Below are 18,498 nucleotides of genomic sequence, written 5' to 3'. Positions count from 1 at the left end.
GAAAAAAAAGTCGTAATATTACGAGAATAAAGTCATAATTTAACTAGCAAAAAAAGTTGTAATATTACGAGAATAAAATCATAACGAGAAAAAAGTCTGACTATTACGAGAATAAAATCATAACTTAATGAGAAAAAAGTCGCAATATTACGAGAATAAAGTCATAACATTACGAGAAAAAAAGTCGTAATATTACGAGAATAAAGTCATAACTTTACGAGAAAAAAGTCGTAATATTAAGAGAATAAAGTCATAACTTTACGAGGAAAAAAAGTCGTAATATTACGAGAATAAAATCATAACTTTACGAGAAAAAAAGTTGTAATATTACGAGAATAAAGTCATAACTTTACGAGAAAAAAGTCGTAATATTAAGAGAATAAAGTCATAACTTTACGAGGAAAAAAAGTCGTAATATTAAGAGAATAAAATCATAACTTTACGAGAAAAAAAGTAGTAATATTACAAGAATAAAAAGTAAATTCAAATTATTACTTTATAATATTATGACTTTATTCTCATAATACTATGAGTTTTTTCTCCTAAACTTCTGACTTTATTCTCGTAATATTATGACTTTATTCTCAAAATCTCAGATTTATTTTTTTTCCTCAATGTGGCCCTAATACTCCGTTGTACCATAGACCTAAAACAATGATTAATAAATATGAAAATGTAAACAAAGAACAGTTATTCGTTTCCATTTTTATAAATCCACAGGGAGCCACTGGAGAGGAGCTAAAGAGCCGCAGGTTGCTGACCCCTGGTCTAGGTAAACAGCTACCGTGGTGCTGACATTGCAGCCAGGTGGCCTTGCTCGGCTCCTGATTGGCTGGGCGGAGTCTGGCTCCAATTAACGTGGAAAAAAAAGAAGAAGATGGCAGCTCCTGTATCCGGGATAGTTTTGCTTAACTTTTGCACAGTGGGAGGAAGTGGAGAGGCGTCATCTAACTGTATTTACATGCTTTTGACTAACATGGTATCACATTTAAGGACAACTTTGAGGAGTTCAGTGGGACAGAGAGACTGAATGGACTGGTGATATTGTGCTCTAAGAAAGAAGGAGCTAAGGGGTTGAACCTGGAGCAGATTGAGGATGACAGTCAGCTACCTGGCAGTGCATAAAGCTCACAGAATGACGTCAGACAGGTGACTTTAATGAGAAACTTGCTGGAAAAACTGTGCATTTGCATCTTTTCTTTAATATGTGTTGCTGCAGCAGCTGGGGAGTTATATTGCTTATACATCTCTGTGTTGTTGCTGTGTAGATGTTTTATTCTGCTGTTGACTGTATAGGAAGTGGTATTTCATTTACTTTATATAGCTTAATAATGTTTATTGCACCCTGGTGTTTTTTTAAATTTATTGTCAGGTTTGATTAAATGTCTGAGTTTTGCTCTCGTTTCCGGTTGTGTAGGCTAATAGATGATCAGTTGTGTGCAGGCTGCAGAGTGTAGTCGTTAGAAGGTGACTATATTGTTGGTTTGGACATATGGGGCTATGTGGTGTGACATGTATCCTATTGGTGTTACATTGACATATTCATGTACTTTATTATGGAGCCTAAAAATGTTAATTAACATGAATGGGTCTATCATATAACATCTTCATCACATACTTTTGTTTCTGTAGCCTACCCTCCCAGCTGGAAAACAAGGTTTCTTTTTACCACAATACAGAATTCCTGGGTCTTTTTTTGGGAAAACACACTTTTGTGCAAATTATGTAAAATGACAAAATATTCTGTGTTAAAAAGTATTGTTGAATACTTCATCTGTAGCCTGTAATAGCTTGCATTGCTTCTGCTCATAGGGGTGCTGCTTCAAAATCCAGCTCCTTCTGCCCACGTGCCAAATAAACTATCAATTTACGCTATGTAAATGGGAAAGGTTTTTCTAAACAAAAGCAAAATGTATAAGAATGAAAGAGAAATGACTCAGTTTTAAAACATACGCAATATATAAAGTATAGCCTAAAGTATACATTAAAACAAAAATAATCAGTTTAACAGTAAAAAATAAAGGTTAAAGACCAAAATAAGGAACATTAAATAAAACCCTTTTATTATTTGTAACAGTTTTTTTTTATTTTGAATACATGATCACCGTACTTCCTGTATGAAATTGGCCTTTTGACGCATCTCATGCTGTAGCAGGGCAGTCTGGCAAGGAGCCGCCTCCTCCTCCTCCTCCCTTTCTTCCCCTCTTCTCAACATCAGCACCAGTGGTTTATGGAGGAAAGCCAGCGGCAGATTGTGCTGCTATGCAGAATTTACTGTAGGCCCCCTGTGTTTTAGCCCAGGGCCGGGTTTCCAGTGGCACAGCCCGGCATCATAAATCTATTCTTTCTAAGTCCATTTCCTAAATGGCACTGATGGTATTCAAGTGTGAAGATTAAGAAAATGTTTTACCGGATATGAGAAGAGATAAATTGCATATGGTCTCTAATGAGTGCTGTATCAAACCACAGTTTTAGTCTCCTTGTTTAGTTGCCTCACATCTGGCCAGACTCAGCAGCAGGAACTGCATTAGTAGAGGTGCTTGTAAAAGGCTGGATGCTCTAGCGTGAATGTGTAATCCCTGTTTTTTTCTTCTTTGATCTGCTCCTATTGATTTTCCTCATCGTTAGACTGGTGCATTAGCGTCAGCCTCATTTGCCTGAGTGACTGCTACACTGCATCGTGACCTGTGGTAGTGATGGGTGTGTGGGTGTGGTGGTGGTGGTGGGGGGTACAGTGCAGATAGTGATGAGTGGGGATTCCCTGAATGAAACTGGGCTCTCAGCGTGATGTCATACTATTGATCTAATATTTCAAACCTAAGTGCATTCAAATGTGTTTTTTAGTGCATTTCCCAGATGTGTTAGTCATAACTCTCCCTTTGCATTAAACTCTCTCTGTCTCCTTCCTCTCTCTCTCTCTCTCTCTCTCTCTCTCTCTCTCTCTTTAAGATGTACAAAGGAAAAGAGGGGAAGGAGACAAGCGATAGATACAACCCAGATCATATATTTTTCCGAGCCTCTAGACTCTTCATGAAAATGAGATTGCTGCTTATAGGCTCAGGATTATTTCTCCAGCAGGGTTCAGTTTGAAACAGAGGAATAATTGTGGTCAGAGCCCCACCTTGTGGAAAGCCAATGTGCTTACAAGACACTGAGAGGGAACTTGGTTTTTATTTTAAAATATATGACGAGTGACTAGTAGATAACACCTAACATAGCCACTAATTCAGTTCTTCCATATCAAGGTGTGACATACAACTTGAAAAGACTACAATAATGGTGGTATTGTGGACTCACATAACATCTGGGGTGGGGAAATATTTAAATACAGAAATCCAACTTTTACTAGTGGCAACCAATCAGAACGGATGATTTCTTTCTACGCATGAGGAAATATTACAAAACAATATTACAAATCAGAACAGCAGCAAAGGAATAGTTCGGCATTTTGGGAAGTACGTTTTTTCGCTTTCTTTCCAAGAGTTATATAAGAAGACCACTCATGTCTGTACGTTAAATCTGTAACTAACTAGCTTATCATATAGACTGGAAACGAGGAGAATGGTATCAATCTTCTCATCTAACTTTTGTCAAGAAAGAAAATAAGCATACTACTCCTTTAAACAAACTCCGTAATAATTATTCACTCAAAGCACTTAACACACTCGTTACATTAACGTCTTCACATCTGTCTATATGTGTTACATTAACACACATCTGTTTGGACTATTATCTCTGTACATTGCTTATTATTTTTATAATTTTTTTATTCAGATTTTATTGCATCCATAATCTTCGTATTTAGGTTCATCTTTAGACCTTGCTAAACATAGCATAACTTAATTTAATAGGTTGTCTCACTCGTAGTTCGGAGGAAAAAGACAAGCAGAAAGGGAGGGGTTTATAATTTCTTGATTTAATAAAGCAGGATAATTTTATTGGACACTTTCTTTAACACTTCTGGGAGTGTCTCACAGTCCTTGTGAAAGTCAAAGCAGGGAGTGTGAAGCATGGAGATTTGTGATTTACCAACTCCACTCTTCTTTAACCCATCACCTCTCTGATTCTCCAACCTCTGCTGCAGTCTGGTCAAAACATGCCTTTGTACTTGTTCTTGTCCTCCTCGTTCTTCTCCTCCATGCGCATGTTGAGGACAGCCAGCTCCCTCTTGACGGCCTTCTTCATGCCAGGGTCCAGGTCTAGCACCCTGCTGAAGTCCTGCCGAGCCTCCGCCTCGTTCCACACTTCGGCGTGGGCCTTCCCTCGCAGGAAGAAGGCCTTAGAGTTACCTGGAGGACAAATACATGTTTGACAGCAGCCATTCATGTGAGGGATATCTGTAGCTCTTGTGTGTGCTAGATGTTTTCAACTGAAGTGAAGTATTTGCAATAAATGAATAATTCTAACAGTCTTTTACAACTTAGTTTGATTCACATGTGCATCGAGGAACACATATAGGACATAGTCCCCGTGACTTCACTAATTTGTGTGTGGACTACGTTTTTGAAGCCTCAACTTTGGCATTTTGGCCATTACCATTTTGGTTTTTGCCCATTGCCATCTTGTTTTTTTGCAACCAGAGGTGACACGAGAGGGTGGAGTACAACCGAACACTGAATAAGACATTTTTAGGAAACCAAAAATGTTATAATTAACTTTCATGAACTGAAAACACACTGTGAAAGGGTTAAAGTTGTAAGACGAAAACACGGACAACTCCCAGACCGGACAACGCCGTGGTAGCGACCTGTCAATCACAAGGTAGCCACACTCTAAAGCATCCCCTGCTTTATGGTCTATTTGACTCTAAATGGGACCATAGTTTACTAAATGAACATCATGCTGTATTGAAGAAGATTTGAAACTAGCGATTGAGACCATAAACTCATGTTTACAATGTTTACTGAGGTAATAAATCAAGTGAGAAGTAGGGTCATTTTCTCATAGACTTCTATACAATCAGACTTCTTTTTTTGCAACCAGAGGAGTCGCCCCCTGCTGGCTATTAGAATGAATGCAGGTTTAAGGCTTTAAGGCTTCACTTCTCAGACCCGGAGGTTGCCGCCTGAGTCATACACATCACATTAGTCTCTGTCGGTGCCAAACCTGGGTGCTGGTTGACGATGTCGCTGGTGTGCTCGATGACCTCGTAGTATTCTTCCATGCGCAGTAGACACTGGCAGTAGTTGAGCGTTAAGGTATTGCCAATCTTCTCCAGCTTCAGCCACGGGACTTCCCATGCTTTCTCCTGTAGAGGAAAGTAGTTTAGATCCATGTCTATACACATAATGTTTTACAACTTCGGACCACTCATTTGACGTTATCACCTTCGTCTGAACATTCTTGACGCAGATGATGGCCTCCTTGTACTTCTGTGTGGCCTCTTCGAATTGTCCTTGTTTGTAGAGCTTGTTCCCCTGGCCGTGCAGCACAGGGACCACCTTCAGCCTCTCCTCATCATTCAAAGCCCACGTTTCCCTGTTGTACTCACTGGGCTGTTGCACCTGTCAATCAGACACGCATATGGAGTTTTTTTAAAGTTTCCTCACGAGGGAAGCTTCCTTTTGACACAGATCCACACAACTCTGTGTGGCTGTCTCTGTTCTTTCTCACCTTGATCAGCTCCAGGACAAAGTAGAGGGGTTTTGGTTCCTTCAACAGCTCATCCAAGTCGTCATAGCCGAGGCTGTGGTAGGCGAACATGTTGGCCATACCACATGTGTGGAGGTGCCAGTCGACTGGGTCTTTGCCCTCGGCAATGCGCCTCATACTCTTGGACACAAGTGGATAAACGCCAGTGTGCTGGAGAGAAGAGAGGATCGTAAGAGTCAATATTTAAAACAGAATTAGACTAAAGGTGACTTTTGATATTTGAGCTGCTTTCAAATTCTCTTATGCACTTGTTTGAAGAGTAACTTGATGATATAGATCATACTCCTCATACTGCACTTACCCTGCACAGGAAATCAGATTTGATTTTACATTAAACTGATTAAAGATTGATTGTAATTAAATAGAGTTGTTTGACATTATCTCCAGTCTATCTGCTCAGTCTAACATGGCAAGTTTGCCCTCCACTGGACGGGAGCGATACTGCACGGCACATCCAGTGGAGTGTGTTGGTGCAGCCATGTTGTTCAGAGAGGAGTGAATAAATGCTCTAAGCCCCATCAAATCTAATCAGAGTGGAGGCGAGTCAGTAGTGCTGATTCAGCAGGAATCAGAGCCGATTAGGGAAAAGTGAGGCTGCTGCAGATTAATGACAGAACGCCTCAACCCATCTGTCTCTGACAGCGTGCGGAAATCACTCACACACACACACACACACACACGCACACACACACACAGAAACACACAGAAACATCGACCAGAAAGAACAAATTATACATTTAATCAGTTACACCTAAATTGACACATATTCAGAGGAAGTATGTTTTCTTCGTAACACCTGTCTCTGGTATAAGGGCATTATATTTATCCATTAGGTATGTGTATTGGACATTTCATAACAAGAAGAGGTCACACAGAAACCACTTTCATTATGACAAAACATTACTCTCACAGAAAATATGCAGGGAATTCAAGGTGAAACTAAACAGAAAGTTAATCGGATGTCCCTGAGGCAGTGTTCTTAATACATAGTGTACATGTTTGTGATAAACCACATATTATTATTATTATGTAGGTGTTCCAACTTCACGTAGCCTGTTGATCCAGTTTTGAAAAAGTTTTGATCACTCCACTCTTTAATCTGTCAAACAGTGATAGATTTATTATCTGGATACTCCTATGTTCATTTTCTATTTCAAGAGAGAGAGTGAAACGGGAGAGTTATCAAAGAGTGTGCAATATACTGTATGCTTGTGCTTTTAGGCTTTACATTTATAAGTGGAGCACATAACACTTGTCTTATTGTGTTGTTTTGTTGCTTGTTATTGAAAGCATTGTCTATAACTTCCACATTTGCAGTGTGACGTCATTCTGTATAAAGTGAACAGTCAAACTTCTCAGAAGGGATTTGTACTAACAGACGGTGCACTGTGCTTATTGTACCATATACTATAATACTACTATATACTAATACTATATATATAAGCAACGTATCCTCATATAATTGTTCGTATGATATCTTAAGAAAAGTTATTCCACATTTTTTTGTGCATTTCCCTACTAGCGTCCAGCAACGCATGTCAATTTCCGGTCGTTACATATATACAGTCTTTTCAAAATAAACTTCTGTCTTCACAGGAAACAACTTAGTTAGGTTTAGGCAACAAAACTACTTAGTTAAGTTTAGGAAAAGATTGTGGTTTGGGATAAAATAACACCGGAAGTGACGTAACTTAAGTACAGAAGTTACATGACAAATTAGGTTTGACTTCTGGTTTCACACGGGGTACGAACAGCGGTCTCCTGGGCGAAAGTCTGGTGTTTTTAGACCCAACCATCCACCCCAACCTCTTCACTATGCGGCCTTTGTCTCTCTTTCTACTTCCTGGTTCACGAGTACGTGGATTACATACAAATTAATTTTGTGGGATATACATACGAATAAGAGTGCAATGCTTTTTGTAGGTATATACGAACGGTGTATGAGAACAGTCTGATATATTTAACATGCCAACAAATTAAAACAGGAAGCAGGTGTCACTTAACGTTGTTTTAGCACTCACAATGGTGTCACACCAGAATTCAGCCACCTCTCCGATCCTTAAGGAAGACAACAGGGTCTCCCAGATGTCCAGTTTAAACATGTTGCCGACCACTACCTCCATGGGCGTCCCCACCACTTTGCTGTCATCTATCACTGTGCGTTCGTCGTCGCACAACTGGGTACGGAAGTGGAACGTCACCTGGAGTAAAAAAAAAAACATAGAGAAGGAGAATAGCAAAGACTTATGTTGGCTTTAATATGGGTAAAGACTCTTTCAGGTAACGCAAGGCAGCTAAAGTGATCATCAGAAAGTCCAAATAGTGCCTGAAATGCAGATGGTCACAAATACCATAGAATTAAAGATAGCGTCGGGCATTAAACACAGCTGAGAATCTACAAAAATGTTATGTCACAAGCTTCATCTCAGTTATTCAACAGGGCAGACAGACGGGAGGAAGGACAGACATGTCAAGGTTGCATGGTTGTATAATGTCCTAGGAAAGTGAAACCATAAAAAACTGCTCTTTCATGAGCTTCTCCCATATTTCATGATAACAGTGCCCTCATATATACAACCAGTGCAGGTCAAGAATGATTTTATGAACCTAGGATGATGTCAAATGTCTTTTAGTGACTTGTCAGTTGTGAAAACTATTAGGGAAACTAAAGCAAAGAAGGAAACTATAACAGAGTCAATAAGCCACATACTGTAGGTCATGAGTGTCACACAGATGGTATAAACAGGGATATAGCAAGGCTACACACTCGTATAACATCCAAGAAATATGAAGCAGCAGATTTTTCTAATTCAAGAATGGTTTCATTGTGTCAAAAAAGTTAACATTTCAAAGAAGTGGAGGTTATCCTTCTTGCCACACTCACATTTTATAAAAGCGTTCTTTAGGTTAGACTAATTGTGTCCAACCTGTGGCAGATGGTTCAAAGTGTATTGATCAAGCTCTAAAAATGTTGTTCTCATTAAAGGGGCATTGAGTGATTTATGTCCTCTATCAGCCTCTACTGGCCGCCAGGGGGAATTGCGACTACATAAATGTGCCTAACTCACCCATCCTGAGCAGTTTCAAATGGCTTAAAATTGGCACAAGTCAGGAAAATAAAACCCATAAATCTCAAGTAATGAAGCCGTGCATCCGTCTGTTACTTATTGCTCCCTGAAGTCCTGTGCATATTAAGAGGGATCCCCAAGGAGACACAACAAACACAGCTGAATTGATCCTTTATTAGATCATTTATTAGGAGAGAACAACATCTGCCATGTTTAAAAGGAAGTCTAAATGATAGGTTTGTAAAAAAGAGCCTCAATTTGGACACTCATTTTGAGGATGCTTTGCAACCACAATCTAGAAAAACTGTTGCTTCTTTTGTCTCTGCATGCCCATATGGTCCTGTGCACGTATGATCATTAAGTGCATGTGTTAACTTCCTCTATGTAATTAGATTTAGAACATTTAAAACTAGCTTTGTGAGACATATTTTCAATCATTTGTCCAAAAGAAGGACCATGCATTACGGCTATTTTCCTTACAATATGGTTCAGTTATGTTAACTTACTGTACAGTAAATGGGCTGTATAGCGAAACAGCTGTGTACTAACACAACTTGGTCTATAATAGATGAGAGCTTAGTTGGTAAACAGTCTAACAAGTGAAATTAAAGACATTTATTTATCAGAAAAGGGCCAACAGTACCTTTGTCCCAGTGATGAATTTTGGGATGTCTCCAGTCCCTCCATGAAGGATGGTTTTCTTGATTCCCTCCAAGCCAAGCAACATCGTGTCCTGCATATCTGACATCTTTTTTTGTTTATTGATATGGATCACCTTATATTACCAGTGCATATGTATATATCTTAGGAGTAAGTCACAATGATAAGTGTAAGTGGTATGGATGACTTGGAGGTGTTGTTCCTGGCGGATTAGTTTAGGCAGGGATAATGAGATTAGAAACTTCTCCTCCTCTCCTTACGTTTCATCATCTCTCTGACGCTTTGTGTATCGGTCATCATCAGCACTTTCCCTGAGTACTGTCAGAAACATCCAGAAAGGAGGAGGAGAAGCAGAGAGTCAGAAGTGGATCAAGTTTTTGGAATGATTTAATGAGTTTTTTTGTTTTCTTAGGTGTACATGTCGATGTCTGTGTGGGTCCAACCCTGTTGAATGTGCCACAAGACCAGAATAAAAGTGTGTGTGTGTGTGTGTGTCAGAGAGAAAAGAAAACTCAAATAGGTCTGTGAGAGTAGGACATGGTTTCCATTCCAGAGGAAATTTCCTGGATTTATGTGGATGCGGTGATCTGAACAATGCTGTGAATACTGAGAAATGGTGGAGCAGACAATTACTGTATGGACTCCTTGACCTTGTCTGTTAAACATCTGTCTCCCATCTGGGCAGCGTGTGTGTGTGTGTGAGTATGTGTGTGTGAGTGAGTAATCTAAGACTCCTGTAGTGTGTGCTAACAAAGTCTGCAAGCAGTTTGAGGGCGCAATTATTCTAAAACATTACCCCAGTGTTAATGCCTTATTCCGTACTAATTGCGCAAATAGAAAACCCCATAACTGCACCTTGGCAGCGCTCAAAATTGTATAACTTTACAGCTTTGTGTTTCCTCTGTGGAGTGGAGCAACATGGAGGTATTTCACCATGTATTATCAGGCAAGGTTGCACTCTTATCTCCTGTTCAAATAAGACCTCAATATCTTTGGAAAATGCTGCGATATACTATCAAGTTTGCCTTTTTTTCCATTGATGTGACAAACAGGATTGGGCAACAGTTTGGCATGTACCTGGCAGCTCTCCCAGTACAGGCAATGAGCAGATACTACTCCCTCTTGTGGAAGAGGTCGGTGGTGCAGCAGGAGTTGGTCCTCTTCATGATCATATCGGGCCTGATCTGGAAGTGTTGCTAATGTGGACGTGGGAAGCTCCTAAAAGACATTTATATGTGATACTTGGCTGCACAAATAAACTTCATTTCACTTCATAATTCCACCCATATCCTTTCAGCATATTGTAATTCAAGTGTTCTGAGAGATAACTAGACTTCTGCACCTCCTCATGGCTCTGTTTTCAGGCTTTAAAATATCTAGCCTGTGACGGGACTTTGTAATAGGCATTACAGTAACAGAATATTGATTCATATTTGATCAGCGCTGCCTAGTTTGACCGTTTGATCGGAGTTCACGAGTGATTGACAGCTGCTCAGAGATGGCAAGGCTCCAGCTCGGCTCTGATTGGTTTATTTCTTCCGGTCTGTGAAATCTTGCAGATGCCATTAGAAGCACAAGAGGAAACAGAGGCACATGATTGTTTTCAGATTACCGGTCTCATGCACTACTGTCAGGATATAGTGACCATTTTTAAATAATATATTTTTTTTATCATATTTGCTCCAATTCAACCTACTGCTACTTTAAATAGACGTTATCGGTCGCTATAAGCACCATAAATATGGGTCAGTAGGGGCCTACTATGCCTACTACGTTGTAAAAGTGAAAGCGAAACACACTGTAAAACACAATGAAATGTTACGTTTTGAACACAAACAAAAAGGCTTCTTTAGGTTTAGGCAACCAAACTACAACTTTTTTAGGTTTAGTTCTGCGCCTGTAGTAATTACTACGGTCACTAGAGGTCGCTTTCGTGTTTTTCTTATACCCTCTTTCCGTGATCTACCATGTGAATAGATGATAAAACCTACCAGTGGGTGTAGTAGGCCCCTATTGACTCACATCTATGGTGCTTATAACGACAGATAATATAAGCACCATATTTACACAATATTTAATACCTGACAACAGTCTAATCGGCTGATAATTCATCTATAGCAGTCACAAACACTTACAAATTGTGACTCGGCTGTGATTGTGGCTTCAATATCATTACAATATTAATAATGGTATATTTATCCTGTCTGGATTTTGCTCCTCCATCCTCCTCTGTGGAAACACTGGGCATATGGTGGGGTGCTTCTCTTGGATGACAGGTTTGTGTTGCTATAGTTACAGCCTTTTACATAATTATCATGTCTGTGAGTTTAAAAGAAATAGAATGAAAAGTGTGATTAATCATTGTTGGACCCCTGTCTGTAATTATAAACCTGAGAGAAAAGGGTTGTACTGAATCAGGTATTTTCGTTCGGCGATTTAAATTTATGTCCTCACCTCTGGTCAGTTCTGCTACCAGTGAGTGGAGGGAGAGCAGCAATACGTCCGACCTGTTGGAGAGGTAATACCATGACAGTGGTTTGTGTTGTAACTCAGGTTTTGTGTCAGACTGACTCATAATGCTTGCGTCACACCGCCTACATCTTTCTGCTCTGCCTATGCGTGTCTGGCTGCATTTGTTTTCTGTGTGTATACGTGCATGCATATCTGGATTTGCTGCATGTACAGTGTAGCGTAGGGAATCGAATGTGCCAGTTTGCTGAACCGCATGCACACACATATTTTGAGAACGGGTTCAGCTACAAGCAGTCCTACAGTACCAGCAGGAGTTACACCCCAGTCTCCATCACATTTAGCCTTGCTGGAAACCCGTCGCTGATGCATTAGTTCCACTTTAAGCAAGTCATACTCTATTTCTGGAAAGTACAGTCGTGGATTTCCTGGGGAGGAGCCATGCCCTGTGTGGAAGCCATTCATTCATATACATAACCCACGGGGGAAGGGCTCCTTCCATGACGCACAACATATACGCACATAGCATAATGTTTATGAATGTGTAAACCTTTTGTGCTTCTGCTGTGGGAATGAGGCGTGCAGAGAGAGAAAGCGAGAGAGAGAAAATCCTTCTTTCTCTCCCCGTCAGATTGACATGTAGCGCTGACATAGCAGATCTGTAAAGGAAGAGGAACATGCAATAAGAGCAGTGTGGGGGTTACTATGCAACGTTGGCAGACATACTCCAGTACATTTATTTGGCAGATGTAGTTACGAGGCATTTTGCAGATTGAAATTGTATACACAGTAAGTTTAACCACGCCAACATTTACATTTACATTTACAGTGTGTAACATAGTTAGAATTAGCACCAGCTTGACCAGCTACACCATCAAAATGCTGCATACATGTTCAATTATCAATAAGTGCCGACCGTCATCTACTGTAGTAGGTAATACACTGACTATGACTAAGTATCTCTTACAAACCCCACTTCAAAACACCCGGACTATCCCTTTAAGTAAAGGATCTGAATACTTCCAACACCGCTGACACACACATACACAGATTAAGACCAAGGCACCGTGTCGCTACGTATCCATCTCCTCTGTGTTTGTGTACGTGTGTTGTTACACATTGAATCACAGCCTCCCTGCCCTCCTCCATGGAGACGCTCAACTGGTATGGTTAATCTACTGACGGACTCTGCACACCTACCTTCTGGGCCAAAGACAAATGCACAAATATTTTTATCACACTCTCAGCCACGTCCTGTTCCTGCACACACACACACCCACCAGGAGCACAAAGACTGAGACGGGAGTGCTCTCTGGCATGCACACGCACTGTGCTGCCCGGCGGCTGTACCCTCAGCTGGAAATATGTATCACGTGCACATCAGTAATGCATATAACAGAATTCCTAACATCATCAGTGGAGACATTTTGCCAGAGATTTCATCTGTTCTGACTTTGGAAGGAAAACATTCGAAACTTCCAACTATATAGATGCTTTCCAACACTCCCTGCACTAATGATGACACGTCTCGCTGCCTGAAAATCTTTTATTCTTCTGTTATTGAATCAGTTTGAACTTTTTGGATCACTCGCTGGTTTGGGATCGCCTGGCAAGGCTGTTCCACAATTTTCGCTTACGTCATTTTGGAACAGCAAGGCCATGGATGAAATACTTAGAGACAGATGTAATTTTAAGGAGACTGACTCTGTATAATAGATGATTCAAAGTTTTCTCCTTCGGTTACATATCGACACACACACTACACGCCGTGCTGGTCTTTTCCTCACAGTTTTTAATCTGGAAAACCACAGAGGCTACTCTGGAAATGTCAAATGTCTCCCTAAACAATCTGGAGAAAATCCGTAATAAATGTAGAGGGAGAAGTCGCAGAACACGCTTTATTTTATATCTACAATGACCCTCAAGTAGTTGTTTAGAGTCAAAGATTGTGTAGCATAAACTGAGTTTGTTATATGAAGCTGGGTTTTAGCCTAGAACAACAATATGTCGACATAATTATGTAAAATGTGTAGTGAGATGCTAATATCACTGATACAAATCTTGAAATCTATTCTCATCTTAATTCTCTCCTCAGTAAGTCTCAGCTTCTCCCACCGGGGAGGAACAAATAGGCGTAGGAATGGTTTCACACCAGCTGCTATTGTCCTCATGAACAGATCTGAATTATCAGTTGTTGGTACTTCCCCGTACTACTCTGTTACTGTTCTTTGCCGGTTGTTTAGGTTTCTGATGAACAAATTGACTTTCAGGAACACTCAACAGCCATTCCTGGATGCATACAGTCCAGCCCAGTCGCACGAAAAGCCGTGTGAATGACACGATAATGCGCAGGGCAAAAGTGTGCAATAAGAACCTCATTCTTGCTTTAGGCTTGTTATTGTCATGCCATGTAGTCTGCACTGACTGCAATGTAAATGCATCTGCGTAAATATGCCACGCTCAGAGCTAGTGATATAGAATAAAAAGTAAGAAAGACCGCTTATGGCAGGCAGGTGGGGAGGTGGATGGGTCCAACAAACTGGGCTTTCGACCGGGAGGCTGGTGTTCGGTGTTTTGCAAGTTACATTATGTGTGACGTTTGTGACGTGTTTTCCGTACCTATGTTACGTTGTTTCCGTACGTATTGCAGGGTTTCCGCCAGAACAGTTGTTAGTTGTTAGTACTCTGTTTCTCTCTCTGTGTGTCTGTACCGCACGGTTACACTCGCTAACGTTAACCACACAACCTACGCACTGAGTTATTCCGTAAAGGAGTCCACTACTTGTATAACACATTTTAGTTTAAAAAACATCTTAAAAATACATATTTTCCCGATGCTTAGGCCTGGCTTGAAGTCAATTTAAGCCTGTCGGACCGTCAGGCTTGCAATACACTGGCGGAAACCCTGTATTTTATATGTTATATGTATATACTGTATATGTCATGGTTGCAACACTGAATACCATTCGGTATTAAAGAAGAGGTACACACAAACTTATCCCACATCAAATGAATAAATTATGTAAAAATTTTTTTTAACCTCTCAGGTAAACATTTGAAAAATTGCACCATTGCAACGCAAGTATGTGGTGCACAGATGTGTACTATCAAATGATCCCAAAAAGTCAATGATATTTATTATGCAATTTTGCATCTTCTTCTTTTTCTTCCAATTCCAAATTCCAGCTTTTTGATGAAACATTGCTTCTGCAGTCATATGAGTAAATGTTCGAGGCTTCTGATTAATGAGAGCAATAAAAGTTATGTCTTTTTTACTCTTCTACTCGGATTAGAAAGTGAAATGTTGAAGATATCCAGTCCATCCCTCATATTTCCTCCAAAGATTTGAAAAGGATAAACGAGATGGCCGCAGTTCAATCAAACCAGTCAAATCCCCCAGGCTCACAGGATTTCATATTTGGATCTTCTATTCAACATTTTTTAAACTGTGTGTGTGCCTTATTTATCAAAGGGACCAAAATGGAGGAAAGCTGTGCACACAACTTCCATTCATAGATTACAGATGTCTGTGGAATTTGAACAATCACCCGCTCGCCTAAGCTCCCAAAACAATGTATCTGAAAAGTTATGAGAGTCTTCTGGTCCTTCAATATATCCATAGTATTCATCACCACATCATGCAGGTGCTCATGATATTGTTTCTAACCCTTGTAATGTTCCACTGGCACATATTTCCATGTTTAAATTTCCTTGTAAGCCTTGCAGAACAAGGTCACAGATCTGAAAAGATATTGGATAACAAATGGCAGCCTCCCAAATATGTCTTACAAAGTTCTGCTGCAAGTCAACAAGACAATGATGATTTTCTTCTATGGCTAGATTAACACAGGAACAGACCTAACAAAATAGCTATTTAACCCTTTAACACTATTAGTGTTTCCGTATTTAACCAACAGGAAAAGGACACAATCTAGGCCATGTAGTGATACTTAACTATCTCTTCCTTGTGTAAATCCAGTCTATTCATGCAGCAAAACACGGCCCTGACGTGTGTAAAGCAGACGCCTAAGCAGAAAAGGTCAGAGGTCAGAGTCAAAGTTTGCTAAAACCAATGAAGCAGAGGACTTTTGACCCTGCAGTACCCCCTCTGGCCAATAGGGGGTCTACTGGATAGCTCATTATATGTGTGTGTGCGCTGTAGCTATCCTGACTTGCAGCATTCTCAGGAACAGCCTGCTCTAGAGTCCTGTGAAGTCATGCAGTAGGTAACGACAGGCGAGGAGTTTCTGGAATGACACATTAGTTCAGATTCCGAGGAGGTGTGCGTCAGTCGCCGCTCTTAAATTACACACACTTTTTACTAAATGCAGCCTCCGTAGAGGGGAATGAAATATACATAGCTCACTAACTGATTATTTCCTCTTGCATTCTATAGCCTGTAATCTTTTTAGCCCCGTGCACAAGGATCTGTATTGTTTCGCTGTGATATCCACGGCTCCGTCCTAATCCCCGCTCTCGTCAGAGCTGCTGGCCTTTGGCTCTGCGGTTCTTCCCAGCCACAGCTCCCCCTGACCGGGCCCCTGCCGCCCTGCTCTCCGCCTGGCCCCGACCTTTAGCTACATACCAGAACACATAGCAGCCAGGACAAAGGGCAAAATGCACACGACACATAAACACACTCATACAGTACATACCGGCTCCCTGATTCTCATGCACACACTAATGCTAAGGTGTTCTCTGTGGCACTAGGTCTGTGACGTGCAAACAAGAAGGGTATAGATAGAATAACTCAAGTGAGTATACACACACACAACATGGTCATTGAAACAGTCACCTTCACAGCTCACACAATCACAGGAGCTGGGTTACCCAGGGTTACCAGTTGGATATAAGGGAATTTTCTGTGATAGAACTGGGCAGTGGAGGACTCGGGCTGTCTGAGGGGTAGGGGCGAAAAAAATTTAAAAGGTCACCAGGTGCATGTGGTTGCACACCAGCGCGCAGAAAGTTTTCTAGCATGTAGGGCAGCCTATATGGCACTGCATCATGTTTTCTCCACTTTAAGGCCACCCTAGAGGGCACTTTATTACTTTTTCTCCATTTAAGGGCACCCATTAGTGCACTGCATCTCGTTTTCTCCACTGCAAGGGCACCCTAGAGGGCACTTTATCATGTTTTCTCCACTGGAGGGGCACTTGTAGAATAAACTTTATCATATTTTCTCCCCTGGAAGTACACCCTAGAGGGCACTTTAACTTGTTTTCTCCATAAACATAGTAGTAAATTATAAAATATTTGCAGTGTTCATGAATGGATGAAGGTATAAAATCAGTAGTATCTATGTAGAAGTGCAGCAAAAGTACTACAATCGTAATCTGCAGCAGTGCTCATCAATGGGCCCTATTAGATAAACACTCTCAGACTCCACCATGACACTTAAAACAATCCTATTTAAGCATCGTTGAGCCGCCTTAACCTGTTGATTTATGATTCAAGATTTTAATTTAGAGGATGCATATCTGTCGCTGGAACGTCTCATATCCTGGTGCCCGTAAGGCACCAGGTGGTGTCAGGTGATGTCGGTGGTAATTGCAGTATAGTTTTGATGAGACACTGACAAAGACAAGGCAAATCCTCCTGTGCCCATGCTGTGAGCTAATGGAGCCAATTGACCTAACAGCCCTGCACAGATCTGTGCAAACCTAATTCTACTATTTACTTTCAACAAGATCTCTGTCTCTGCCACCTGCAACAAACAAAAGGAAAAGAAGCCTGTATACAGACAAACGCAGGGCATTTTCATGAGATAATTTGTGCCAGTGCAAAAAAAACCCAACAAGATAATCTACAGGTCAAAACATTAAGAAACATGCCCATGTGTGAAGTGAATTTGAGTATAATTCACCGGAAAGTCTGAATTCTAACCGTACGGCGTTGTTGCAGTAGCACGTCAACAAAACCCTGATTTCTTTAACTGTTTTTCTAAATAAACCAGCTACATATCAGATGAATGACATCAGTTTTCTATTTTTTCACATAAGGCACAAAACATTGCTTTTGATGCCCATTTTTGATCAACTAATAACTAATATAACCCCCACCATACATTAGTTTTGTTAAAAAAAAGGAGTAAAACATTTTTCTTTTGTTTGTACCACCTCTCTCCCAACCTCATGTATTGTACTTTAATTCTATATAGCACCAATGATTTTTCATGAATTTACCCTTATGTAATCTACCCAATAATAGCAGGCGTGTCACAGGTACGTCATATTTGAAATGAAGAAGTTAAAAATACTTAGATGACGTGTGTTGCAGTTGTTATTCAACCTCCTGCTGAAGTGTGATGACGTTAATGTAATTGCTTTGATTTCATTGTCTCTTACAATATTGTCTGTTCTTTCCTGGTTTTTCCAGTACTAAATGCCACGAAGTCACCCTTTTACAAAATCCTGCCTGTGCTACCGTCATTACTCATTGTGTTCTGCGCTGTGATCAGGCTATGTGACGGCGCCGTATTGACCTTCTCTGCCGGGCCAGTGGGGATATGAGAGGGGGAAGTCGGATATTGAATTTGATTGAAGTGCAGCCAACAGAGAGTGACAGGATCGACCTGAGTATTTCCCCCAACAGGCTGGTGTAATCCCTTGACCTGGTCCAACCGACAGATTAAAGGCGTGCTGTTCAG

The 18,498-nt window shown here is 40.6% G+C and overlaps 1 protein-coding gene across 1 annotated transcript; it reads right to left on the bottom strand.

Moving 5' to 3' along the window:
- Positions 1–3,897: 3,897 nt before the first annotated feature.
- aipl1 (aryl hydrocarbon receptor interacting protein-like 1) lies at positions 3,898–9,671 on the bottom strand. Its single transcript, XM_074641909.1, has 6 exons — positions 9,364–9,671; positions 7,674–7,853; positions 5,614–5,802; positions 5,328–5,504; positions 5,107–5,248; positions 3,898–4,289 (listed from the first exon to the last, which is right to left on the bottom strand). Exons 1-6 carry the CDS (start codon positions 9,466–9,468, stop codon positions 4,090–4,092), a joined length of 993 nt encoding a protein of 330 aa, XP_074498010.1. The 5' UTR covers positions 9,469–9,671; the 3' UTR covers positions 3,898–4,089.
- Positions 9,672–18,498: the final 8,827 nt, after the last annotated feature.

The sequence above is a fragment of the Sebastes fasciatus genome, chromosome 7 (assembly GCF_043250625.1).
Source record: "Sebastes fasciatus isolate fSebFas1 chromosome 7, fSebFas1.pri, whole genome shotgun sequence".
Taxonomy (NCBI): domain Eukaryota; kingdom Metazoa; phylum Chordata; class Actinopteri; order Perciformes; family Sebastidae; genus Sebastes; species Sebastes fasciatus.
Note: the sequence above shows the minus strand (reverse complement) of the source record. Positions and strands in the feature narration are given on the sequence as shown.